This window comes from Pleurodeles waltl, chromosome 6 (genome assembly GCF_031143425.1).
Source record: "Pleurodeles waltl isolate 20211129_DDA chromosome 6, aPleWal1.hap1.20221129, whole genome shotgun sequence".
Classification (NCBI taxonomy): Eukaryota; Metazoa; Chordata; class Amphibia; order Caudata; family Salamandridae; genus Pleurodeles; species Pleurodeles waltl.
Genome location: NC_090445.1, coordinates 1,516,975,489 through 1,517,003,354, shown reverse-complemented (window position 1 = coordinate 1,517,003,354; position 27,866 = coordinate 1,516,975,489). Strand labels below are relative to the sequence as shown.

Below are 27,866 nucleotides of genomic sequence, written 5' to 3'. Positions count from 1 at the left end.
TTCTTTAATAACGGACATTTGTATGCCTTTTTAAGGTCTTCAGGAAAGGTTCCCGTAGTTAAAGAATTATTGATGATTCTTCTTACGTATTGGTGCACCCTCATGAGAAGCTAACACTGTTATCCGATCCCCTCACTCAACTCAAAGGTCTTTTCAGACATCTGAGCCTCTGTCATCTGAATCTAGCAATTTAGCACCTGAGGTCCTAGGGTTTGGTTTTCTTAAACTGCCAGAGGAGTGTCTGCAAATACTGCACAAGGTAAGTTAATTCACTATCCATTCCTGCTATTCTGGAAAGTGGAAGAGATTTGTTCATTATTGTTTAGGAAAACAAATGGATCCATTGAAAGCTTCTTTTAAAGATGTTGTCTGCTGTTTCCATATTTGCAAAAAGAAGGATTGCCATACATTTCTCTTCACTTACATTTGGCTCCTGTTGCAAACTGCATGCAAAACAGAACATGTGTCCTGTTTTAAAATAGCTGTGGCTTCATGGGGCCTTAAGAGATGGATTATTCCAGAGCAACCCCCCCCTCCCCACGTACAACCTGGAATCTCCAAATAAATTGAATAACATTAATGATGCCTACCATTGAGCCATTCATTCTTTCGGTAGTCAGTTAATTTTGGAAGGTAGCTTTTTTTTTCAAATGTAGTTTTGGGATCAAACCCAAAGTTTCTTCCTAAAGTTGTTTTCCCGTTTTCATGTAAACCAGACAGTTGAGTTGCCAGTTACCTTCCCACTCCCTTAGTCTGTCGCAGAAAGGGCTTTGCACAAACACTGTATGTCAAAAGGACACTAATATATACTATATTGACAGAACTAAACCCATCCGCAAGTCAAAGCAATTCTTTGTTGTCTTAACTCACATAGGAAATCCCATTTCTAAGAGTAGGATTGCCAGATCGATTGACTTAATATATACAAACATGTTGCTCGAAAGATACGCATATGTTGCATGTAATACGGAAAGCACATTCCAGTGTGAGTAAGGCAACTACTTCCTGGGAAATATTTCAATAGCAAACCTCTGAAAAGCTGCTACACACATTCACCAAACAATACTCTGTGGATATCCTGGCCCGTCGGAAGCCATTAGCTGGCCAAATAGTAGTTTTCATAGGTTCAGTGTAATTATGAGTGACATTCATCAACTGAATGACACTTTCTCGCCAGCTAAAGCAAGCAATGAAGACGAGAGAAACATAAATATTAGAAATGACCCCCACTTGAGCAATCTTAAAACTGCTGCAAAGCACCAGAAATCAAAGGGCACAAACCTAGTTCCCAGCTTACTTAGGCCCATGATCATGACGCGCTAAAAGTAAATTAGGTACAGAGTGGAGAAGGTGCTAGTGGCATGTACTGTTCTGTAGCGAGCAGCGCAATGAGAAGATATTTTTTTTTTCTAGACATGCACTACAGTCAGCAAATATTAAGCCGTCTCATCTACTTTTTCCCCAGTACGCTTAACAGCAGCTGCTTGCCCGTGTGTCAGGAACGCTTATGGCTGTTTTGATCAACGAAGCTGGCTTCCACTAGGTGTCACTGCGTAGCAGCTAATTGTAAACAGTAGAGCCATTCACAACAATGCAGGGAATTAGAAATACCCGTTTAACTTTTTCTTCTTCTTGTTTGCATGACAAATTACCAATCATGCGGTAATGTGGAAACTTTTTGGAAATTGGAATGGGTTTTCTTTTTAAAGAAAAAATAGCTCTAAAATACCTGACATGCGTGAGAAAGCGTCTTGATCCATATGTTGGCTTGTTGGTCTCAACAAGCGCTGGCAACCCGATAGCTCGGATCTTTATAGCTGCTTGTTCTAGCTGTAGCCTGCATTTTGTATGCACGCAAATTTTGTTCAGCAAAGGACAAAGTTGAGATTTACCATTGAGATGTCGCCTGCATAGCTGGCAAGTTTTTGGTTGGCTAATGTGTGACATTCCGATGTGTGCAGTGTTCATGTGTGACATTTCTGGGCTTATGAGTAACACCTATTTTCAAGGGAATTACACCCTTTTGTCACAGGTGATGGTTTAAAGGGGACTTGAAAGAACTGCAACAGCCTAAAACCTTCTAACAGGTGATGTGAATATTGGCCTATCAGTCCTGATCCTGTGAACCACAGAATATTCATAAGCTGAACCTGGGAGCCTTCCCTGTTGCTACCCAGTCTTTCACTCCTGTAGTCTCCCCTTTCTTGCCACTCACTACTTTCATTCTTTTTTTGTTTCTTTCCCGCCCCCTCATGTCCACACTCGTTAAATTCTTTACTCCCCTTGACCCCCTTCCCTCTTTCTCTCTGCTCCCCTTCATTCGTCTACCCATTTCCTAATCTTTCTTTCTTTTGACTGTTTTCTCTCACATTCCACCATCCTACCTTTGTCTCTCATTGTCTTTTTCCTCACTCCTTCAGATGTCTCTGCTTTCTCTCTTCTACTGTTCCCCGTTGTCTATCGCTTTCCTTCGAAAGTTTCCACCTCCTCCCATTCTTTCACTCTACTCTCCCACAATCCTTTGTCTCTCACCCCTTCCTCCTACTTCCTGCCACGCCCTGTCACCACCCTCCACCATTTGGACCTCCTTCGTCCTCTTACATCATTTTTCTCCTTTCTCTTTCCACCGCTCTCCTAAATCATGGTGATTCCTGTGCATATTTAGTGTCCCTGCCCCTTTTATTTTGAAAGGGCGTCAGTTCCAAGTTGTGTTTCCAAACAGTCCTTTTATTTTGTGTGACACCTTTTTCTAGTTCTGGCATTTTAACCTACAACATTTTGTATTTTGGGACTCGTAGTTTCAGTTTGAATGCCCAGTGTGCAAAATTATGTTGGCTTAAAATCTATGCTGACAAGTGACTTAAGGTGCCAAACATGACAGTCACTTGGCACCTGTGACAAGTGAAACACCTCACCTGGTTTTGTGAAAGAGGCTATCTGAGTTGCTTACCCCCAGGATTCTGCGGCCTCCCAATGTATGATTAGATATGATCTCTAGACCAGCTGCCTGTGTTCTCCCACTTCGCAGTTTGTCAAGGTAGTTTGAAGGGACCATCTGCAGTGGGCGAGCGGCACTTGACTGTACATGACCAGGCACATCTTCTTTTAAGCATTGCCATCAAAAACAAAGAAGCATTTGCAATGCAATGGATCTCGCATATTTCAAACAATTTGTCATCTTTTGACAACTCCCACGAGCAAAAAAACGGAGTGGAAACTGAGCAAAGAAGACTCCGCAAAATAAAATAATGTTAGCTTTAAAAAATAAAACTTTGCAATTTTGTTTGTCCTGCAGGGCACGTTTTTGCCATCACAAACTTTCTGTTTGCAGAGCACTGGAAGTTGGAACAAAATAGTACCTTAATCACATCTGGAGCAGCCGATGGGCACTAATTAAGTTGAAATCAATTAGTGCTTGATCCCTGCTCCACACCGAGGATCGGAAATGATGGCAGACCTGCCTCAACGAATTACGAGGATGTAAAAAAGAGTGCCACGCTAACCATCAAATAGTGAGCGACAGGCGGGCTCCAAGCCCTTTACTGAACTTGAGGGACTCCCATGCGTGATGCGTGCGCAAGCGCATGCATTCGCAGGCTCGACTCTAACAAGGAAAGAGCAATACCTTAGAAGGGAATAACCGGTATAAATCATGATCTCTGACCCAATAGAAAACTGAGATCACTGCAGCCTGTCCAAGGTGTGAAGAGAGAAATAAACTGTCTGTGGAGACTCTTGGATTTTTGTGCCCGCTAATAGACAGAAAAAATGATTATAATTGGTCGGCTTACAATCTAGGGAATTTGGTGTCTTTGGAATAGATTAGATACGTGTGCTTCCATTAACTGGAAAGACATAATGGGCACTCTGGAACTTGTAGAGAAACCTATGTGATTATAGGAGTGTGTGAACCATGGGCTTCTTTGTTCATTGGAAGTATAAAAATAACCCTGGTTTGATTGCTTAATTGTATACAATAATTCTTATGTAGCAGCAGTTCAGTGCAGCTGGGAGCGTGCGGTGGAAGATCGTGACCACTCCTATGTGCAAACGATGAGCCTCCAAAACTGCCTCCCTTTCTAAAATGCACATAGAGCTGGTACAAAAACAAAATACATATTTTTAGCTGGCCGTAAACAGGAACAAATTACCTTACAGTATAAATGCAAGTCTTTAGACAATCCAAATTATAATTTATAAATTTCTTAGTCTCGTGGCCAGTTCTGTATTGCCCTTGAAATTGTGACTTTGTCAGAAAGCAGACGGGCAAGGAACGTGCTGCCTGGGGTCATGCTTGCACTGCAGCGCAAGAAAGATGAGATCTGAGAGTCTGTGTGTTAGAAATGGGATTTCTGGTTGTCTAGGGTATGCACCTAAGCTAGTCAGGATGAGGGAGTTACAAACCCAAGATAATCCCTGCTCACCCTCTTAGTAGCTTGGCACGAGCAGTCAGGCTTATCCCGGAGGCAGTGTGTAAAGCGTTTGCACAATACACACACCACACGACACAATAAATACAGTACAAAGAAGACTCAACAACAAGTTATATAAAAGTAAACCGTATTGCATAAAACATCATTAGACCAAACACAACATGTATCAGTAATATCCTGCTACACAAGCAGTTGTCAGAAGATTACACAGGTTACTAGTACTCTGCAACAATAAGCACTAGTCAGATAAACACATAAGTTACTTGTATTCTGTAACACAAGCAGTAGTCAGGTTGTCATTATCACCAGAAATGCACATGTCAGAATAGGAATAATATCTGAGCTACCCAGACACTCTCATCAATGCACATAACAAGAAACATTCCCAACTGGCATAGGTCCTATAACATTTCCCTTCTACTGGCTACAAATCATGAACAAACCTGGCCCTCCCAATGCTCGAGTCCGGTCATAGCAAGTAATACTGTGTACATAAAGAGGAAGGGACAAACATATTACCTTAAAAGCCTAGGACCTCACATCAGTAGAAAGACATATAAGGCACAGCGCCGCTGCACATCTATTAGATGATATACAGGAATAAAAGGGGAGGGGTACCCATGACCAGGTTCGCTCTCAGTCACCAAAAAGGGGTCTTGTGAACCAACTACTGTAGTTACAGTGGTTTTGCATTACTCAGCTGCTACATCTGTGGCGGTAGTTTCCTCGCCATCCACCAGCATATAAGCCTGGCGTTCCTGGGCTCCCCTTACAGGCTATATGGTTGAGCACAGTCCACCACAGGTGCTCCTGCACTCCAAACACTCTACCTGCGGTGTGTTTTACTCAGCAGGATGGGGCCTCTGTCCATGTCTGTGAGGGGAAGTGAAACAAAAGCCCCCGCGTCCCCGTGGGACTCCACTGAATGGGGGAGAGAACCCTCATGCAGCCCTGCCGACGGGGAGATCCCTCCTAGTCTCCCTGCAGGCAGCATTAGCAAAGGGGCAGCCTATGGTTCCCCAGGGTAGCGGTCCCCTGATGCAGCTTTCCTAAAGGCTGCTTCCTTCCTCGGTGGCAGCAGAGAGAGGAGATCCGTCTATCTGAATCCTACATGCGGTTTCTCTTCTCCTGATGCAGCAGCACTGGTTCCAAGTAGGGGCCCCCTTGAAGGGGTTCCTCCCCGCCGGCCGGCCTGCTGGGAATGAAATCGCTGAGAGGCGGTTCCTTCTAGCTGCCTCACAGAACCTTGGCAGTCCAGGGTCTGGGGAAAAGCTGGCAGCAGTGCAAAATACAGAAAAACAGTCCAGATGAGTCCTTTAGGCCACCCATCAAATACCAGGCAGCAGGCCAACAAAAGAAGAGCAGTCCAGATGAGGCCTTTGTGCAGTCAGGCAGTCCCTCCGGCAGAGGTTTGGCCCCAAATCCAAAAGTGCTATCTCAGTGTGAGGGCAGACCCCCTATACTTACACTCATTTGGCGCAGCCTCCACAAAAAAGGGAGAAGGGGTTCCAACTAGTGCTAACCGGTTCCAGGAGTATCCCTTTCTTCTCCAGCATTGGCTCCAAACATCAGTTGGGGGGGGAGGGTAAACAAGCCGTTTGAGTGAGGCCAGGACACAGCCTTTACAGATGCATGTGTACCCACCTCTCCCAGCCCAGGAAGACCATTCAATATGCAGATGTACTCTTGGGACACCTCCACCCTCCCTGTGTATGGGCTGTCTGAAAGGTATTCACAAAGCCTAGCTGTCACTCTACCCCAGACATGGATTGGAGTCAAGTTGCAAAAGCACCAGCGTTATAAGCACAGAGAAATGCCCACTTTCCAAAAGTGGCATTTCTGTATGGGTAATAAAAAAATCCACCTACACCAGTAAGCAGAATTTCTCACTATCATTCCAACCATACCAAACATGCCTGCGCCACCATCATAGATCTGACCATGCCACTTAGATATATGTTACGGCATTTCCCATGCCATCCAAGGAGAAAGGCAGCACTCACAGTAGTGATAAACTAGATAAGACATATGTCCTTCCTTTTACATACACAGCACCCTGCCTGTAGGGCTAGATAGGGCCTACCTCAGGGGCAACTTATATGTAGTAAAAGGGGCTTTCTAGGTCTGGCACGTAAACTTAGATGGCAGGCCCCTGTGGCAGTAAACTGCGCCCGCAGGCCCTGCGGTAGCAGGCCTGAGACAGGTTTGAAAGGCTACTTCTGTGGGTAGCGCAAGCTGTGCTGCAGGCCCACTAGTAGCATTTAATTTACAGGCCCTGAGTATAGGGATGCCACTGTACAAGGGACTTACAGACATATTAAATGTGCCAATCAGGTGTAAGCCAATCATAACTAAAAGGGTCAGAAAGAATAGGAGGAGGAAGGCAAAAAGTTTTGGGATGGCCCTGTAAAAAGGGTCCGGTCCAATAGAGCGACAGTGAGCAAGGCCGCGACGAGTCTCTGGCAGCCGGTCCCAGTTACTGTCAGCTGAGCAGAGCGCTGCCCAGCCCGCATCAGCACCAGCCCAGCCTGAGAAAAGCAGTGAGCTCAGCTACATGCTCAGGCTGATGCTGTAAAACGAAACATATTTTCAAGAAGGTCAGATATTACAGACCTGAGAGTGACTATGAGCGACAACGAGTCTCCAGCAGCCGGTCCGGTCGTGGGGCATCAAGATGAGAGGGGAGGCACATGCAGCGGTGGGCTGCCAAACTAAACTTAAAAACAATTGCTGCTGGTTCACGCACTAGTGAGTTAAGTCCTGCCTCGGCAAATGGACACAATGTTGGAGTGACAAGACGCCATGTCACATGAATGCTGCTGCGGTACTGCAGCCAGCCAGCGCAGCTGAGCCCAGGCCTGCCGTGCCAGTGCGACCGGCCCCAGTCCTACCGGACTGTTCATGTAAATTTTCAATTCATTTCAAAACCAGGGCAGGAGTACACTGCACAGCGTACAGTAGTGCCGTCTGTCACACCCTCTGCAGCTAACAGAGAAGTACAAGGTCCGCACTGCTTTGCTCTGAGTGCTAATAGAGGGCTGCCCATCTCCTGCTTGTGACCAACTTCAGGAGGTGCTATAAATGCATGACTGCATGTTAGTGCAGTGATGCGTTAGTCTAATGCCTGATGCGTGGTACTTAGCGGGGTTGCACATCCACCTTCCCCGCAACCATTTCCAAATGCAATGGACACAGGCTCTCCCACAGTGAAACTGTGGCCCTCCCCTGCTTAAAATTTAGTAAGAGGATGGTGTGAAGATGATTTACATAAGGGCTGCGGACCCAGTCTCCTCCTAACGTGAGGCTAAAATAGTTACACTAATAGCCTGGTATGTTCAGCAGCCACCAGATACATTTCCTGCGTAGGTTAACAAGATGAATTCTGTTATTCCCAGGATTACTTTAAAAGTTTGGAACTGGGCAGGACATGTTTACCCAAAAAGGATTTTAAGTGTATACTTAGTATTAATCTAGACAAAAACATGTGTTCACTTGACAGCTTCTTGTGTACTGCTTCTGTTTACCATGTTTTGCCTTGGCACCACTAACCGGTGGCATTTCCATGGGCACCCTCCACTGCTTTGTTTGCTCAGACATGTTCTGACTTAATAAGGAAATGGAAAGATTTTATGACTACCCGTGACTTGTCATGCAAAATGTAATGGTGAGCAAGCCATCCAATTAATTAGGAAACCAAGCTAAGGGTTTGGATTGGTTCTAGGAGCCCTAGGACGAGCCAAGCTGTCAACATATGTGCCATATAAGTTGTGCAACGAACAGGTGAAAATATGATAGAATATTCGATCCAACATTGCTCCAGTGACGCTGGCCAAGAGCCCGGTTAGTTGTGTACCCTGTATTTGGCTTAGGTTGCTATTAAAGGTAGCGCAAAATTATGATATCTTAAAACATATGAGCTTTTTTTGTGCAGCATACATCTTTAACTGAAACAAGCACAGTGAAATAAAATATTTGAGTGGAGTCACACAATTTGGTCAAGTGTTGACGCCATGATTGATCGCAGGTTTTCTGGTTTCATGCTCTACTATTCATCCATGAGGAATATCACTTTCACGCCTCCATTTTACATCAAAGGCTAATGCTTTGTCTTCAGTTCTTTGAGGAACTATATTATGCTTCATACATATACGATTTTACATGTTAAATCAAGTTTGGAACAAGATGCCTTTCTGTAAATATTTAACATAGGGGAAGGCAGGATACTACTATTTTTACCTATTTCCCAGGCTTAACAAAGAGACAGATTCTAGGACAGGATTATTCTCTTCAGTTAAGGCGGTTACACATCTCACTAACAGATCCATGATTGTTCCCATAACACTAGTAAGGTGCAGAGCTCTGCTACTGGTAGGCTTTCCCACAGTGCCCACGTGGTGCAGAAATGTTTAATTAGCCCCTCTGGTGGGGCATCAAGAACACGCATGGTTGAGTGAAAAATCTCAGATAAGATTATTAGCCTCGCATTCCTCTCCAAACACTTTTCCAGCACTCAGCAGGGCATCAATATCAGCTCATCTGCAAAACGAACTGGGCGCAGCTCTGGGTAGCATCCATTCTGCTGCTGCAATGGTGAAAAAATGGAGGAGTTGAATGATTTAAGTAATAAGTTGGGCTGCAGTAGCCTCGTAGCGATTCAGCTTTTTTTCCCCCCCTTTTTTAAGCTCAAGGGTCATAGAGGATCTCAGTCTGAGGCAGACACCTGGCATGATGTTAAGTGGCAACATTCAAATTTTTAGCTACAGATAGAGGAATAAGGTAAATGGCAATGCTTTAGTTATATGCAGGGCCACTAGATTTTAACGTCAGGGAAATTCGAATGTTCGATGGCATCTGTCGCTGTAGATACGCATGTTTTGCATAGCTCGCCATCTGGTGTTGGGTCGGAGTGTTACAAGTTGTTTTTCTTCGAAGAAGTCTTTCGAGTCACAGGACCGAGTGACTCCTCCTTTTGTCTCCATTGCGCATGGGCGTCGACTCCATCTTCGATTGTTTTTTTTCCGCCATCGGGTTCGGACGTGTTCCTGTCGCTCCGAGTTTCGGAACGGAAAAACAGCTAAATTTCGGAAGATTTTCGTCGGTATTGTTGCGTTCGGGATCGGCGTAGTTAGAATCAACACTAGATCGAAGAGCTCCGGAGCCCTTCGGGGTAGTTTTCGATCCCCCGTCGGGGCCTGCTCGGCCCGACCGCGTGTAGAAGAACGCCGATGGAACGGACCCCGTTCCGTTTCTGTCCCAAATGTCACAACAAATACCCCTATACAGACCAACACTTGGTCTGTAACCTGTGCCTGTCACCTGAGCACAGTGAAGACACTTGTGAGGCCTGTTGTGCGTTCCGGTCCCGAAAAACACTCCGAGACCGTCGAGCCAGAAGACTTCAAATGGCGTCCACGCCGACAGCCCACCGAGAGTTCGAGATACAAGAAGAGGAAGAAACCTTTTCGATACACGAATCGGACTCCGAGGAATTCGACAATCCACAAACCGTGAGTAAGACGTCGAAAACCACTCATAAGAAGATTGTCAAGGCCCAGGGGACGCCACTGCCACCAGGCCATGGCTCCACCCATAAATTCGGTGACCGACCGTCGGCACCGAAAAAGGCCCAAACAGTGCCGAGACCGTCCGACTCCGGTCGAGACACCGGCACGCAGCCTTCTCGGGACCGAGAAAGTGCTGGAGACATACATCGACACCGAGATAGCGTTGTAGACACGGCTCGACGCCGAGACAGCGGCACCGACGAAGATCGACGCCGAGATGTTTCGACTCCGAAAAAGAAAAAAGTCACCTCGGAGCCGAAAAAAGATGCAGACAGGGTTTCGGTGCCAAAACAACCTGCAACCGACCCAGTTTCAGGCTCTTATACAGAAGAGCAATCAATGACCTCCCAAATGCGAAAGCATAGGTTTGAGGAAGACCTGCAATCCACCGATGTAGACCATACGCAGAAACGTATTTTTATACAGCAGGGGACAGGAAAGATAAGCACCCTTCCCCCTATTAGGAGAAAGAGAAGACTGGAATTTCAAACTGACCAAACACCACAAACAAAAATGGTGAAAAAGGTTACTCCGCCACCCTCTCCTCCACCTATAATTCACGTCTCACCAGCACAAACTCCATCACATTCCTTGGCTCACACCACCATGAGCCAAGGTGACCAGGATCAGGACGCATGGGACTTATACGACGCCCCTGTGTCAGATAACAGTCCGGAGGCATACCCTACAAAGCCATCACCACCAGAAGACAGTACTGCATATTCTCAGGTGGTGGCTAGAGCAGCACAATTCCACAATGTAAGCCTCCACTCAGAACAAGTTGAGGATGACTTTCTATTCAACACCCTCTCCGCCACCCACAGCTCCTACCAAAGCCTGCCTATGCTCCCTGGTATGCTTCGGCACGCAAAAGACATCTTTAAGGAGCCGGTCAAAAGTAGGGCAATCACACCAAGGGTGGAAAAAAAGTATAAAGTGCCTCCTACAGACCCTATTTTCATCACTACACAGCTGCCACCAGATTCTGTCGTTGTAGGAGCAGCTAGGAAAAGGGCCAACTCCCACACATCTGGGGATGCACCACCCCCAGATAAGGAAAGCCGCAAGTTCGATGCAGCTGGAAAGAGAGTCGCAGCACAAGCTGCAAACCAGTGGCGCATCGCTAATTCTCAGGCACTACTTGCGCGCTATGACAGAGCCCATTGGGATGAGATGCAACATCTCATTGAACATCTACCCAAAGACCTACAAAAGAGTGCAAAGCAAGTGGTTGAGGAAGGACAGAACATTTCAAACAACCAGATACGCTCCTCCATGGATGCAGCAGACACAGCTGCAAGAACAATAAATACATCTGTGACCATCAGAAGGCATGCATGGCTACGAACGTCTGGGTTTAAACCAGAGATTCAGCAGGCAGTTCTCAATATGCCATTCAACGAAAAAGAACTGTTTGGTCCAGAAGTGGACACGGCGATTGAGAAACTTAAAAAAGACACGGACACTGCTAAAGCCATGGGCGCACTCTACTCCCCGCAGAGCAGAGGAAATTACAGCACCTTCCGCAAAACACCCTTTAGAGGGGGTTTCGGGGTCAGGCCACACAAGCCAGTACCTCACAGGCAACAACATCCAGTTACCAGGGACAGTACAGGGGAGACTTTCGGGGCCAATATACAGGGAGTGCAGAATTATTAGGCAAGTTGTATTTTTGAGGATTAATTTTATTATTGAACAACAACCATGTTCTCAATTAATCCAAAAAACTCATTAATATCAAAGCTGAATATTTCTGGAAGTAGTTTTTAGTTTGTTTTTAGTTTTAGCTATGTTAGGGGGATATCTGTGTGTGCAGGTGACTATTACTGTGCATAATTATTAGGCAACTTAACAAAAAACAAATATATACCCATTTCAATTATTTATTATTACCAGTGAAACCAATATAACATCTCAACATTCACAAATATACATTTCTGACATTCAAAAACAAAACAAAAACAAATCAGTGACCAATATAGCCACCTTTCTTTGCAAGGACACTCAAAAGCCTGCCATCCATGGATTCTGTCAGTGTTTTGATCTGTTCACCATCAACATTGCGTGCAGCAGCAACCACAGCCTCTCAGACACTGTTCAGAGAGGTGTACTGTTTTCCCTCCTTGTAAATCTCACATTTGATGATGGACCACAGGTTCTCAATGGGGTTCAGATCAGGTGAACAAGGAGGCCATGTCATTAGATTTCCTTCTTTTATACCCTTTCTTGCCAGCCACGCTGTGGAGTACTTGGACGCGTGTGATGGAGCATTGTCCTGCATGAAAATCATGTTTTTCTTGAAGGATGCAGACTTCTTCCTGTACCACTGCTTGAAGAAGGTGTCTTCTTCTTCAGTAGGACTGGGAGTTGAGCTTGACTCCATCCTCACCCCGAAAAGGCCCCACAGGCTCATCTTTGATGATACCAGCCCAAACCAGTACTCCACCTCCACCTTGCTGGCGTCTGAGTCGGACTGGAGCTCTCTGCCCTTTACCAATCCAGCCACGGGCCCATCCATCTGGCCCATCAAGACTCACTCTCATTTCATCAGTCCATAAAACCTTAGAAAAATCAGTCTTGAGATATTTCTTGGCCCAGTCTTGACGTTTCAGCTTGTGTGTATTGTTCAGTGGTGGTCGTCTTTCAGCCTTTCTTACCTTGGCCATGTCTCTGAGTATTGCACACCTTGTGCTTTTGGGCACTCCAGTGATGTTGCAGCTCTGAAATATGGCCAAACTGGTGGCAAGTGGCATCGTGGCAGCTGCACGCTTGACTTTTCTCAGTTCATGGGCAGTTATTTTGCGCCTTGGTTTTTCCACACGCTTCTTGCGACCCTGTTGACTATTTTGAATGAAACGCTTGATTGTTCGATGATCACGCTTCAGAAGCTTTGCAATTTTAAGAGTGCTGCATCCCTCTGCAAGATATCTCACTATTTTTGACTTTTCTGAGCCTGTCAAGTCCTTCTTTTGACCCATTTTGCCAAAGGAAAGGAAGTTGCCTAATAATTATGCACACCTGATATAGGGTGTTGATGTCATTAGACCACACCCCTTCTCATTACAGAGATGCACATCACCTAATATGCTTAATTGGTAGTAGGCTTTCGAGCCTATACAGCTTGGAGTAAGACAACATGCATAAAGAGGATGATGTGGTCAAAATACTCATTTGCCTAATAATGCTGCACTCCCTGTAGAGGAGGGCAATTCCCTAAGAATAGGAGAAAATTTCAAAGCCCCAAAACCCCTACAACTAAGCAGTGACTCACATGTCACTCACCCCCTCCACACAACACCAGTGGGGGGAAGAATAGGTCATTATTACAAAGCATGGGAGGAAATCACTACAGACACTTGGGTTCTAGCAATTATCCAAAATGGTTATTGCATAGAATTTCTACAATTCCCTCCAAACATACCACCGAGAGCACAAAATTTATCAAAACATCATTCCGAGCTCCTGGAGATAGAAGTTCAAGCACTATTGCAAAAGAATGCAATCGAGTTAGTACCAAACACACAAATAAACACAGGTGTTTATTCACTGTACTTCTTAATACCAAAGAAGGACAAAACGCTAAGACCAATCCTAGACCTAAGAATACTAAACACATACATCAAATCAGACCACTTTCACATGGTCACACTACAAGAAGTGTTACCATTGCTGAAACTACACGACTACATGACAACATTAGACCTCAAAGACGCGTATTTCCATATACCAATACATCCATCGCACAGGAAATACCTAAGGTTTGTATTCAAAGGAATACACTACCAATTCAAGGTGCTGCCTTTCGGTTTAACAACCGCACCAAGAGTCTTTACCAAATGTCTAGCAGTAGTCGCTGCACACATCAGAAGGCAGCAAATACATGTATTCCCGTATCTAGACGACTGGCTAATCAAGACCCATTCGTTAATAACGTGCTCACACCACACAAATCAAATCATACAAACCCTCTACAAACTAGGGTTCACAGTCAACTTCGCAAAATCCAACATTCTGCCATGCAAGGTACAACAATACCTAGGAGCCATAATAAACACAACAATAGGAGTAGCCACTCCAAGTCCACAAAGAATTCAAAATTTCAACAACATCATACAATGCATGTATCCAACACAAAGAATACAAGCAAAGATGATATTACAACTCCTAGGAATGATGTCTTCATGCATAGCCATTGTCCCAAATGCAAGACTGCACATGAGGCCCTTACAACAGTGCCTAGCATCACAGTGGTCACAAGCACAGGGTCACCTTATAGATCTGGTGTTAATAGACCGCCAAACTTACCTCTCGCTTCTATGGTGGAACAATATAAATTTAAACAAAGGGCGGCCTTTCCAAGACCCAGTGCCACAATACGTAATAACAACAGATGCTTCCATGACAGGGTGGGGAGCACACCTCGATCAACACAGCATACAAGGACAATGGAACGTACATCAAACAAAACTGCATATAAATCACCTAGAACTGCTAGCAGTTTTTCAAGCACTAAAGGCTTTTCAACCAATAATAGTTCACAAATACATTCTCGTCAAAACAGACAACATGACAACAATGTATTATCTAAACAAACAAGGGGGAACGCACTCAACGCAATTGAGCCTGCTGGCACAAAAGATATGGCGTTGGGCAATTCACAACAAAATTCGCCTAATAGCACAATTTATCCCAGGGATTCAGAATCAACTCGCAGACAATCTCTCTCGAGATCACCAACAGGTCCACGAATGGGAAATTCACCCCCAAATTCTGAACACTTACTTCACTCTCTGGGGAACACCTCAAATAGACTTGTTTGCGACAAAAGAGAACGCAAAATGCCAAAACTTCGCATCCAGATACCCACACAGGCAGTCCCACGGCAATGCCCTATGGATGAACTGGTCAGGGATATTTGCCTACGCTTTTCCTCCTCTCCCTCTCCTTCCTTATCTGGTAAACAAACTCAGTCAAAACAAACTCAAACTCATATTAATAGCACCAACTTGGGCAAGGCAACCCTGGTACACAACGCTGCTAGACCTATCAGTAGTACCCCACATCAAACTGCCCAACAGGCCGGATCTGTTAACACAACACAACCAAAAGATCAGACACCCAGATCCAGCATCGCTGAATCTAGCAATCTGGCTCCTGAAATCCTAGAATTCGGACACTTACAACTTACCCAAGAATGTATGGAAGTCATAAAGCAAGCCAGAAGGCCATCCACCAGGCACTGCTATGCCAGTAAATGGAAGAGGTTTGTTTGCTACTGCCATATTAATCAAATCCAACCATTACACGCAACCCCAAAACATGTAGTGGGTTACTTGCTTCACTTACAAAAATCTAACCTAGCTTTCTCTTCCATTAAAATACACCTTGCAGCAATATCTGCATACCTGCAGCCTACCTATTCAACTTCCCTATATAGGATACCAGTCATTAAAGCATTCATGAAGGGCCTTAAAAGAATTATTCCACCAAGAACACCACCTGTTCCTTCATGGAACCTAAATGTTGTCTTAACTAGACTTATGGGTCCACCTTTTGAACCCATGCACTCCTGCGAAATACAGTTCCTAACATGGAAGGTTGCATTTCTCATCGCCATTACCTCTCTAAGAAGAGTAAGCGAGATTCAGGCGTTTATAATACAAGAACCTTTTATACAACTACACAAAAATAAGGTCGTCCTAAGGACTAATCCTAAATTTCTACCAAAAGTTATTTCACCGTTCCATCTAAATCAAACAGTGGAACTTCCAGTGTTCTTCCCACAGCCAGATTCCGTAGCTGAGAGGGCACTACATACTTTAGATGTCAAAAGAGCATTAATGTATTACATTGACGGAACAAAGAGCATCAGGAAAACTAAACAGCTATTTATTGCATTCCAAAAACCTCATGCAGGAAACCCAATATCAAAACAAGGTATAGCCAGATGGATAGTTAAATGCATCCAAATCTGCTACCTTAAAGCTAAACGACAACTGCCCATTACACCAAGGGCACACTCAACCAGAAAGAAAGGTGCTACCATGGCCTTTCTAGGAAACATCCCAATGCAAGAAATATGTAAGGCAGCCACATGGTCTACGCCTCACACATTCACCAAGCACTACTGTGTAGACGTGTTATCCGCACAACAAGCCACAGTAGGTCAAGCCGTATTAAGAACATTGTTTCAGACTACTCCCACTCCTACAGGCTGAGCCACCGCTTTGGGGAGATAACTGCTTACTAGTCTATGCAAAACATGCGTATCTACAGCGACAGATGCCATCGAACTGAAAATGTCACTTACCCAGAGTACATCTGTTCGTGGCATCAGTCGCTGTAGATTCGCATGTGCCCACCCGCCTCCCCGGGAGCCTGTAGCAGTTCGGAAGGTACCTTCAACTGTTTGGATATATATTATTTTAACCTTAAATAGGTACATACTTAGTCACTCCATTGCATGGCCACTATTACTACAATACAACTCCTACCTCACCCTCTGCGGGGAAAAACAATCGAAGATGGAGTCGACGCCCATGCGCAATGGAGAAAAAAGGAGGAGTCACTCGGTCCTGTGACTCGAAAGACTTCTTCGAAGAAAAACAACTTGTAACACTCCGACCCAACACCAGATGGCGAGCTATGCAAAACATGCGAATCTACAGCGACTGATGCCACGAACAGATGTACACTGGGTAAGTGACATTTTCATTATGAGGCAGAGTTGACCAATTTCAATGGCAAGAAAAGTCCAGTTATGAAATTACAATGCCAATAGCTACAACTCAAGCAAATGTGAGACCTATTGTATTGCAAATGCTTGGTACTCAGAATGCAGCAGAGTTTTAATCTAAGCGAGCTTTGTCTTGGTTGTGCTGCACCTTCATTAGAATTTTATTTTATGTTAACCTGTTATGTGTTTTTTTTTGACAGGTGGCAGGATTGACACTGCTGGCGGTGGGTGTGTACACAGCCAAGAATGCTACAGGCGTGGCAGGGCGCTATATTGAGGCACGGCTGGGCAAGCCCTCACTTGTGAGGGAAACATCAAGACTGACTGCACTGGAGGCTCTGAAACACCCCGTTAAGGTAAAAGTAATTCATAGATGTTCCAGGCATAAAAAGACTGACACCATCTTTTTTTCTCCATGATAACCACTGAATAGAAAAAAGAGTTATTTCACGTACATTGTGGAAATTGTATCTTGTATGGTTATCTTGAAATTTTGGTTTGGATCTGGGATTCTTTTTTGGATAGCTATGATTTAGGAGGTCTCTGGTGGAAGTATATTATTTTTATTGGCATGGTAAGAACATGTCTGAAGAGACACTTATGGATACTTAAACAATTCTAGTTTTAGATGACTAGTGGGTGGTATGAGACTGGAGTCACTACTAAATTCTATAAAAAATGTTCCTTTATTCAGAAGCAGCAAAATGAATTGTTACCTTCCACACACCAAAGACTGTTTTGTACAGATTGTTGCTATTTACATCATTTCCAGCTGAAGATTTTCTAATGTCGAAATAATACAAAACACATGCAAATGTTATTTTTGTTATGTGTTGCAAAAGGTTCACATGTAGTAGCTCTTCAAACTTTACCAGCAGGCCCTGTCTTTCTTTGCATTCTTAAATATGTGGCAGTTTTCCCTTGAAATATAGTTGCTCCTTAGTGTTATGATGATTCACTATGTGGGTATTTATTCTGCAAGCAACTTATGCAGTCACATTAAGCCTTTAAGAAACCCTAGTAAATGCAGAGGCACAGCACATTTTCAGCTTAATTTCTATATAGCTTAACGTTGGGCATCAACATGGGTCTAAGCCCTTCCAATTGTATGAGGAAATTGAGGTAGTAGGTGATAAATTGATTGACGTTGTGAATAGAAGTCTGGTTTCCCGATTCCAAAATGGACAACATATTCACCATACAATGTCTCAGTCCCAAAATTAGTGCAATAAGACCTTGTTTGTGTATACACCATACTTCATTGTTCATCGTTATCACAAACTTTTTTCAGTTTTGAAAGTAGCTTCTTGGAATTTGAGCCTGCCATTTCCATTTTAATCTGACATTTAATGCCTCTCACAAGGGTTTGTTAGTTCACTTTCCAAGCCTTCTGTTGTCCACAGGGTCTGTAAATACTGCCCACATGAGATAATTGCATGTTTCTCTTATAGTTTAGTTTGTATGCCATCTTTTTCTTTGAGAATCTAGGCAATTTTGTGGGTCTCTACCAAGACATTGAAAATGTTTGTTAGTAGAGTGGAGTAAACGATAATGTGACAAATTTTAAAGTTATTTCTGAAGCCCATTATAAGCTTGCTCTGGTATGCTGGGGCATTTTACGAGAAAGGCATAAACTTTGATGGCCAACTCATTAAAATCTTCTAGGGATCAGTGGAGAATTTGGTTGTGAACTTGTGGTTGAAGTTTTGTCATAATGGTCTTAATGTCTGTTTTTTTTCTGTACCTAGGTTAGCAAGCGTCTCCTCAGCAAACCTCTGGACGCCTTGGAGGGGGTGGTTCTTAGTGTGAGTATTCACTGTTGCATGCTACTCGTAAATGTGAATCTTGGATGAGATGTACCATTAATGAGCAGCAGCATAATCATAACTAAAGGTTTTTGTGGGATACTGTGAAAATATAGGTAGCTCTGGTAACTATAACTTTAACTTGCGCACCTGCCAGGCACAGTTTTCTAACTAATAATTGTATTGCAGACATTGCAGTGATATTATCAATGATGTCATAGAAGACCTCATAAAGGATGTAATATGTGGGGTAATTAGCAGTAAATGGCAGCAGCACGAGTTAGTTTTCTTAGAGCATGAGTTATAGTTACCAGAGCTAACTATAACTGGTGTGAATTTCAGTGGTTTTGCATGTTTAATCATTACTTTGTGACTGAAATTCTCGCCTATGAATTTATTTCAACCTTTGTTTTGTTTTTTCTTCAATTAATATCTATGTTTAAAAAAAAAAAAAAAGTGAAGTAATATTTCATTACCATGTATAGCCATCCCCTCAGGCTGTGCGTGGTGGGAGGTTGGCCACACATTCTGGCCTGTGAAGAGGCCCTGTCTCCAACTTCCCCGCAGTAGGGTTGGCATTCGTTCAGCGGGAACCTGACCCCCCAGGAGGACTTTATTATTATTATTATTTTTTTTTAAGAGGAGCCTTTGCGTGGCCCCCCCAACCCTCCCTGAACCAGAAGGTGCTCCAGGGCTGGAATTCTCCGTGGCCTTTATGGACAAGGAGATCCCTTCCCCAGGGGCCAAACCATAGATGTAAGTAGGAGTGGCGCATGCCCCCAGTCCCCAAGCCAATAGGGGTCACGGAGGCCCCATCCCCCTGTGCCGAATTGCAGTAAAAAGGGGCGAAAGGAGGCACCCCCAATCTCATCATTATTAGGTCCTGGAGACCCTATCCCCCGGGACTGCTAGTCATTACGAAGGTGAGGAGGCCTGGTGGATCTTCTCCCAGGCATTATTAGGCCCATGGGCCCCCCATGCCCCAGGCTGCCTGTCATTATAAAGGTGAGGGGGCCATGCATCCCCACTCCACATGCCTTGCTAGGCCCTGGGGACCCAATGTCCAGGGACCACATATCTTTAGGCCACCTCGGCCTCTCTAAATTATAGGTGGGTGCCTGGCGCCCGCACAGGGCTCTCACCATAGACCACCTTGTGGGCTGTGGGAGGAGCCCCAGCTACCCATCCGGCTCTCCACATACTGCAGGAGCAGACATTGCTCCGGAGCAGAAGGGAGCAGCAGTTTCTTGCATGCTCCCTCTGTCAGGGAGCAATATCTCTTTTCCTAGCCCGAATCCGTGCGGGAAGGAAAACAGAATTCCGCTCCCTCCCATTGGGAAAATTTTTAAATCTCCCGCCGGCTGAAAAGACTTGCCTTCTCAGCCCGCGCTGCTGCAGGCAGGGGGAAGGCATTTTTGCTTCCACCTAGCGGAAGATTTGAAGATGCACCTGCCAGGCAGGAGCAAATTAATATGTCCACGAGGGTGGGCTCCCCGGGACAGAGTATTTGAATTTGTCCCAGGGAACACAGTACCAGAGGCCTTTTTACGGCTCAGGGAGAGAGGGCCTTGTGTCCCCCCCCTCCCCTTTTTTAGATGATTATTGCCCAAAGGATGGGGATCCATAGAGCCTTTTAGGCTTAGGAGGTGGGGGCACGAGTGGCCCCTCTTCGAATTAAACTACGACCGCGGGGATAGGGTCCCTGTTTTTTACTTGAGCCCTCGCCATGCCCTGCTAATTACCCCTCATATTACATCACACATGACCTATTCTATGACATCATTGATAATATCACTGCAACATTTGCAATTAAATTATTAAAAAGAAAACTGTGCCTGGCGGGATGCGAGTTATAGTTACCAGAGCTAACTACAACTGATGTTTTGTATGTTTAATGTTACGTTGTCACTGAAATTCTCACTATAATGTTTCTGTAATCTTTGTTTTTTCAGAGAATGTGTGTGTGTGTGTGTGTGTATGTATGTATATATATATGTTCGATGGCATGTGTAGCTGCAGATACACATGTTGTGCACATCCCGCCATCTAGTGTTGGGCTCGGAGTGTTACAAGTTGTTTTTCTTCGAAGAAGTCTTTTTTCGAGTCATGAGATCGAGGGACTCCTCCCCTTTCGGCTCCATTGCGCATGGGCGTCGACTCCATCTTAGATTGTTTTCTTTCCGCCATCGGGTTCGGACGTGTTCCTTTTTGCTCCGAGTTTCGGAAAGTTAGTTAAAATCTCAGAAAATGCGACGGTATTGTTTGCGTTCGGTATCGGGTTAGTTACAACAGATCGACACCGAATTTTGAAGAGCTCCGGTGGCCCTTTGGGGTTTTCGATTCTCCGGCGGAGCCTGGTCGGCCCGACCACGTGCGCAAGGCTAATGGAACGGACCCCATTCCGCTTCTGCCCCGAATGTCATAACAAGTATCCTTATACAGATCAGCATCTGGTCTGTAATTTGTGTTTGTCTCCAGAACACAAAGAGGATACCTGTGAGGCCTGTCGAGCGTTTCGGTCAAGGAAGACGTTAAGAGACGAAGAGCAAGAAGACTACAAATGGCGTCGGCGCCGACAGGACAAAAACACTTGGAAGAAGAAGAAGAAACTTTCTCCATCGAGGATTCTGACTCGGACGAAGTCTATCCCGAACAGACGCCGAAAACCGTGAGTAAGACGTCAATACAAAAAACTCACGGAAAAACCACTAAAGCCCAGGGGACGCCACCGCCAGCAGGCCATGGCTTATCCCGAAAAATAGGTGACGGACCATCAGCACCAAAAAAGGGCACGCATGTGTCGAAGTCATCCGACTCCGGTCGAGATACCGGCACAGAGCACACTCGACCCCGAGACACCGGGTCAGAGCAATCTCAGCACCGAAACGAGTCGGCACTGAGAGTTCAGTTTGCCGAAGATCAAAAAAGTGTTGTCGGAACCGAAAAAAACAGCCGAAAAAGTTTCCATACCGAAACATCCGGCCTCAGAACCGAAATCAAGTTCCTACACAGAGGAACAGGGCCTGTCCTCACAAATGCAAGGACACAGATTCGGACAGGAACTAGAGACAATGGAGCCAGATTACACTCAAAGAAGGCTCCACATTCAAAAAGACACAGGGAAGATCAGTACTCTTCCCCCAATTCGAATGAAAAGAAAACTTGCCTTCCAAGAGAAAGACAAACAGCCACAGGCAAAGGTGGCAAGACAAGTAACCCCGCCACCATCTCCACAACGCTCACCACAACCATCACCGGTAGCCACTCCACCAATGATACAGTCCCCAACTCATACTGGGATGAGTCAGGATGATCCCGATGCATGGGATCTTTATGATGCGCCGGTATCAGATAACAGTCCTGTAAGGAAATGCCTCCTTGGCATGGTTGCCCCCTGACTTATTGCCTTTGCTGATGCTATGTTTACAATTGAAAGTGTGCTGAGGCCTGCTAACCAGGCCCCAGCACCAGTGTTCTTTCCCTAACCTGTACTTTTGTATCCACAATTGGCAGATCCTGGCATCCAGATAAGTCCCTTGTAACTGGTACTTCTAGTACCAAGGGCCCTGATGCCAAGGAAGGTCTCTAATGGCTGCAGCATGTCTTATGCCACCCTGGAGACCTCTCACTCAGCACAGACACACTGCTTGCCAGCTTGTGTGTGCTAGTGAGAACAAAACGAGTAAGTCGACATGGCACTCCCCTCAGGGTGCCATGCCAGCCTCTCACTGCCTATGCAAGTATAGGTCAGTCACCCCTCTAGCAGGCCTTACAGCCCTAAGGCAGGGTGCACTATACCATAGGTGAGGGTACCAGTGCATGAGCATGGTACCCCTACAGTGTCTAAACAAAACCTTAGACATTGTAAGTGCAGGGTAGCCATAAGAGTATATGGTCTGGGAGTTTGTCAAACACGAACTCCACAGCACCATAATGGCTACACTGAAAACTGGGAAGTTTGGTATCAAACTTCTCAGCACAATAAATGCACACTGATGCCAGTGTACATTTTATTGTAAAATACACCACAGAGGGCACCTTAGAGGTGCCCCCTGAAACTTAACCAACTATCTGTGTAGGCTGACTGGTTCCAGCAGCCTGCCACACTAGAGACATTTTGCTGGCCCCATGGGGAGAGTGCCTTTGTCACTCTGAGGCCAGTAACAAAGCCTGCACTGGGTGGAGATGCTAACACCTCCCCCAGGCAGGAGCTGTAACACCTGGCGGTGAGCCTCAAAGGCTCACCCCTTTGTCACAGCCCAGCAGGGCACTCCAGCTTAGTGGAGTTGCCCGCCCCCTCCGGCCACGGCCCCCACTTTTGGCGGCAAGGCTGGAGGGAACAAAGAAAGCAACAAGGAGGAGTCACTGGCCAGTCAGGACAGCCCCTAAGGTGTCCTGAGCTGAGTTGACTCTAACTTTTAGAAATCCTCCATCTTGCAGATGGAGGATTCCCCCAATAGGGTTAGGATTGTGACCCCCTCCCCTTGGGAGGAGGCACAAAGAGGGTGTACCCACCCTCAGGGCTAGTAGCCATTGGCTACTAACCCCCCAGACCTAAACACGCCCTTAAATTTAGTATTTAAGGGCTACCCTGAACCCTAGAAAATTAGATTCCTGCAACAACAAGAAGAAGGACTGCCTAGCTGGAAACCCCTGCAGAGGAAGACCAGAAGACAACAACTGCCTTGGCTCCAGAAACTCACCGGCCTGTCTCCTGCCTTCCAAAGAACTCTGCTCCAGCGACGCCTTCCAAAGGGACCAGCGACCTCTGAATCCTCTGAGGACTGCCCTGCTTCGACGACGACAAGAAACTCCCGAGGACAGCGGACCTGCTCCAAAAAGACTGCAACTTTGTTTCAAGAAGCAGCTTTAAAGAACCCTGCAACTCCCCGCAAGAAGCGTGAGACTTGCAACACTGCACCCGGCGACCCCGACTCGGCTGGTGGAGAACCAACACCTCAGGGAGGACCCCCGGACTACTCTACGACTGTGAGTACCAAAACCTGTCCCCCCTGAGCCCCCACAGCGCCGCCTGCAGAGGGAATCCCGAGGCTTCCCCTGACCGCGACTCTCTGAAACCTAAGTCCCGACGCCTGGAAAAGACCCTGCACCCGCAGCCCCCAGGACCTGAAGGACCGGACTTTCACTGCAGAAGTGACCCCCAGGAGTCCCTCTCCCTTGCCCAAGTGGAGGTTTCCCCGAGGAAGCCCCCCCTTGCCTGCCTGCAGCGCTGAAGAGATCCCTTGATCTCTCATTGACTTCCATTGCGAACCCGACGCTTGTTCTAACACTGCACCCGGCCGCCCCCGCGCCGCTGAGGGTGAAATTTCTGTGTGGGCTTGTGTCCCCCCCGGTGCCCTACAAAACCCCCCTGGTCTGCCCTCCGAAGACGCGGGTACTTACCTGCAAGCAGACCGGAACCGGGGCACCCCCTTCTCTCCTTTGAGGCCTATGCGTTTTGGGCACCACTTTGAATTCTGCACCTGACCGGCCCTGAGCTGCTGGTGTGGTAACTTTGGGGTTGCTCTGAACCCCCAACGGTGGGCTACCTTGGACCAAGAACTGAACCCTGTAAGTGTCTTACTTACCTGGTAAAACTAACAAAAACTTACCTCCCCCAGGAACTGTGAAAATTGCACTAAGTGTCCACTTTTAAAATAGCTATTTGTGAATAACTTGAAAAGTATACATGCAATTGAAATGATTCAAAGTTCCTAATGTACTTACCTGCAATACCTTTCAAACAAGATATTACATGTTAAATTTGAACCTGTGGTTCTTAAAATAAACTAAGAAAAGATATTTTTCTATAACAAAACCTATTGGCTGGATTTGTCTCTGAGTGTGTGTACCTCATTTATTGTCTATGTGTATGTACAACAAATGCTTAACACTACTCCTTGGATAAGCCTACTGCTCGACCACACTACCACAAAATAGAGCATTAGTATTATCTATTTTTACCACTATTTTACCTCTAAGGGGAACCCTTGGACTCTGTGCATGCTATTCCTTACTTTGAAATAGCACATACAGAGCCAACTTCCTACAAGTCCCGACTGTTACCCAGCAAGACCGTCACCACCTGAGGACAGTACAGCCTACACACAGGTGGTGTCAAGAGCAGCGGCGTTTCATAATGTCACCCTGCATGCAGAACCTATCGAGGATGACTTTTTATTTAACACACTGTCGTCCACACATAGCCAGTACCAGAGTCTCCCTATGCTACCGGGAATGCTGAAACACTCCAAACAAGTGTTTCAGGAGCCTGTGAAGGGCAGGGCCATTACTCCAAGGGTGGAGAAGAAGTACAAACCGCCACCAACAGACCCTGTGTATATCATGCAGCAATTAACACCAGACTCAGTGGTAGTAGGAGCAGCTCGCAAGAGGCGAACTCACACACCTCAGGAGACGCACCACCTCCAGACAAGGAGAGTCGCAAGTTCGACGCTGCGGGGAAAAGGGTTGCAGCACAAGCAGCCAACCAATGGCGCATTGCCAACTCACAGGCCTTGCTGGCTAGATATGATAAGGCTCATTGGGACGAAATGCAACATTTCATAGAACACCTGCCCAAAGAGTTCCAAAAGAGAGCACAACAAGTGGTGGAGGAAGGACAGAGTATCTCGAACAATCAGATACGGTCAGCAATGGATGCAGCGGACACAGCTGCTAGGACTGTAAATACAGCAGTGACCATACGGAGACACGCATGGCTGCGTACATCAGGATTCAAGCCGGAAATACAACAAGCCGGGCTGAATATGCCATTTAACGGACAGCAGTTGTTTGGGCCGGAGGTGGACACTGCTATCGAAAAACTAAAAAAAGACACAGATACGGCCAAAGCCATGGGCGCAGTCTACTCCCCACAGAGCAGAGGCACTTTTCGGAAATCACAGTTTCGAGGGGGGTTTCGGGGACAGAGCACAGAACCCTCAACCTCACAAACAAGGCCCACTTATCAGAGCCAATATCAGCGGGGAAGTTTTCGGGGACAATATAGAGGAGGACAGTTCCCAAAGAGTAGAGGGAAGTTCCAGAGTCCCAAAACTCCACAAAATAAACAGTGACTTCAACGTCACAAATCCCCAACACAACACCTGTGGGGGAGGAGACTAACCAAATTCTACAAACACTGGGAAGAAATAACAAGACACGTGGGTCCTAGCCATTATCCAGCATGGTTATTGCATAGAATTTCTACAATTCCCTCCAAATGTCCCACCGAAAACACACAATATGTCTAAACAACACATGGAACTCTTACAACTGGAGGTCCAAGCATAGTTGCAAAAAGATGCAATAGAGATAGTACCAATTCATCAAAGAGGAACAGGAGTTTACTCCCTGTACTTTCTCATACCCAAAAAAGACAAAACTCTAAGACCTATATTAGATCTCAGAACACTAAACATCTAGATCAAATCAGATCACTTTCACATGGTGACACTGCAAGACGTGATTCCACTGCTCAGACAACAAGACTACATGACAACACTAGACCTAAAGGATGCATATTTCCATATACCTATACATCCTTCCCACAGAAAGTACTTAAGGTTTGTATTCCAAGGAGTACATTACCAGTTCAAAGTGTTACCATTCGGGATAACCACAGCGCCAAGAGTTTTTACAAAATGCCTGGCAGTAGTGGCTGCTCATATCAGAAGGCAGCAAATACATGTGTTCCCGTACCTAGACGATTGGTTAATCAAAACCAATACGCAAGAACGGTGTTCACAACACACAAAGTATGTCATAGAACCCTTCACAAACTAGGTTTCTCACTCAACTACAACAAGTCACACCTACAGCCGTGTCAAATACAACAATACTTAGGAGCAACCATCAACACAACAAAAGGGATTGCCACTCCAAGTCCACAAAGGGTACAGGCATTTCAAAACGTAATACAAGCCATGCACCCAAAACAAAAGATACAGGTAAAATTAGTGATGAAACCTCTAGGCATGATGTCATCATGCATGGCCATTGTCCCAAACGCAAGATTACACATGCGGCCCTTACAACAGTGCCTAGCATCACAATGGTCACAAGTACAGGGTCAACTTCAAGATCTAGTGTTGATAGACCGCCAAACATACACCTCGCTTCAATGGTGGAACAATATAAATTTAAACACAGGGCGGCCTTTTCAAGACCCAGTGCCTCAATACGTAATAACAACGGATGCTTCTATGATAGGGTGGGGAGCACACCTCAACCAACACAGAATCTAAGGACAATGGGACGATCAGCAGAGACAGCTTCACATAAATCACTTGGAACTACTAGCAGTATTTCTAGCGCTAAAAGCATTTCAACCTATAATAACCCACAAACACATTCTTGTCAAAACAGACAACATGACAACAATGTATTATCTGAACAAACCAGGAGGGACACACTCAACGCAGTTGTGTCTCTTGGCACAGAAAATATGGCATTGGGCGATTCACAACCACATTCGCCTAATAGCGCAGTTCATGCCAGGAATTCAGAACCAGTTAGCCGACAATCTCTCTCGGGATCACCAACAGATCCACAAATGGGAAATTCACCCCCAAATACTAAACACCTACTTCCAAAGATGGGGAACACCACAAATAGACCTATTTGCAACAAAAGAAAACGCAAAATGCCAAAACTTTGCATCCAGGTTCCCACAGGCTCAGTCTCAGGGCAATGCGTTATGGATGAGTTGGTCAGGGATATTTGCATACGCTTTTCCCCCTCTCCCACTCCTTCCATATCTAGTAAACAAGTTGAGTCAAAACAAACTCAAACTCATACTAATAGCACCAACTTGGGCACGACAACCTTGGTACACAACACTACTAGACCTCTCAGTAGTGCCTCATATCAAGCTGCCAAACAGACCAGATCTGTTAACTCAACACAAACAACAGATCAGACACCCAAATCCAGCATCACTGAATCTAGCAATTTGGCTCCTGAAATTTTAGAATTCGGACATCTAGACCTTACACAGGAATGTGTGGAGGTCATAAAACAAGCTAGAAAACCAACCACAAGACATAGCCATGCAAATAAGTGGAAAAGATTTGTTTATTATTGCCATATTAATCAAATTCAACCATTACACGCATCTGCCAGAGACATCGTAAGTTACCTACTACACTTACAAAAATCAAAATTAGCATTTTCATCCATTAAAATACATCTCCCCGCAATTTCAGCTTATCTGCAAATTACGCACTCAACTTCATTATTCAGGATCCCAGTCATAAAAGCATTTATGGAGGGTCTGAAAAGAATTATTCCACCAAGAACACCACCAGTTCCTTCGTGGAACCTC

The 27,866-nt window shown here is 45.5% G+C and overlaps 1 protein-coding gene across 1 annotated transcript in view; it reads left to right on the top strand.

Annotated features, from left to right (window-relative positions):
* The window catches only part of LOC138301028 (ATPase family AAA domain-containing protein 3-A), a 360,997-nt gene that overhangs the window by 81,618 nt on the left and 251,513 nt on the right, over nucleotides 1–27,866 (top strand). The window contains exons 8-9 of the mRNA XM_069241050.1: nucleotides 16,934–17,089; nucleotides 18,482–18,538. Of these exons, the coding sequence (XP_069097151.1) occupies nucleotides 16,934–17,089; nucleotides 18,482–18,538 (213 nt within the window). The remainder of the gene's footprint in view (nucleotides 1–16,933; nucleotides 17,090–18,481; nucleotides 18,539–27,866) is intronic.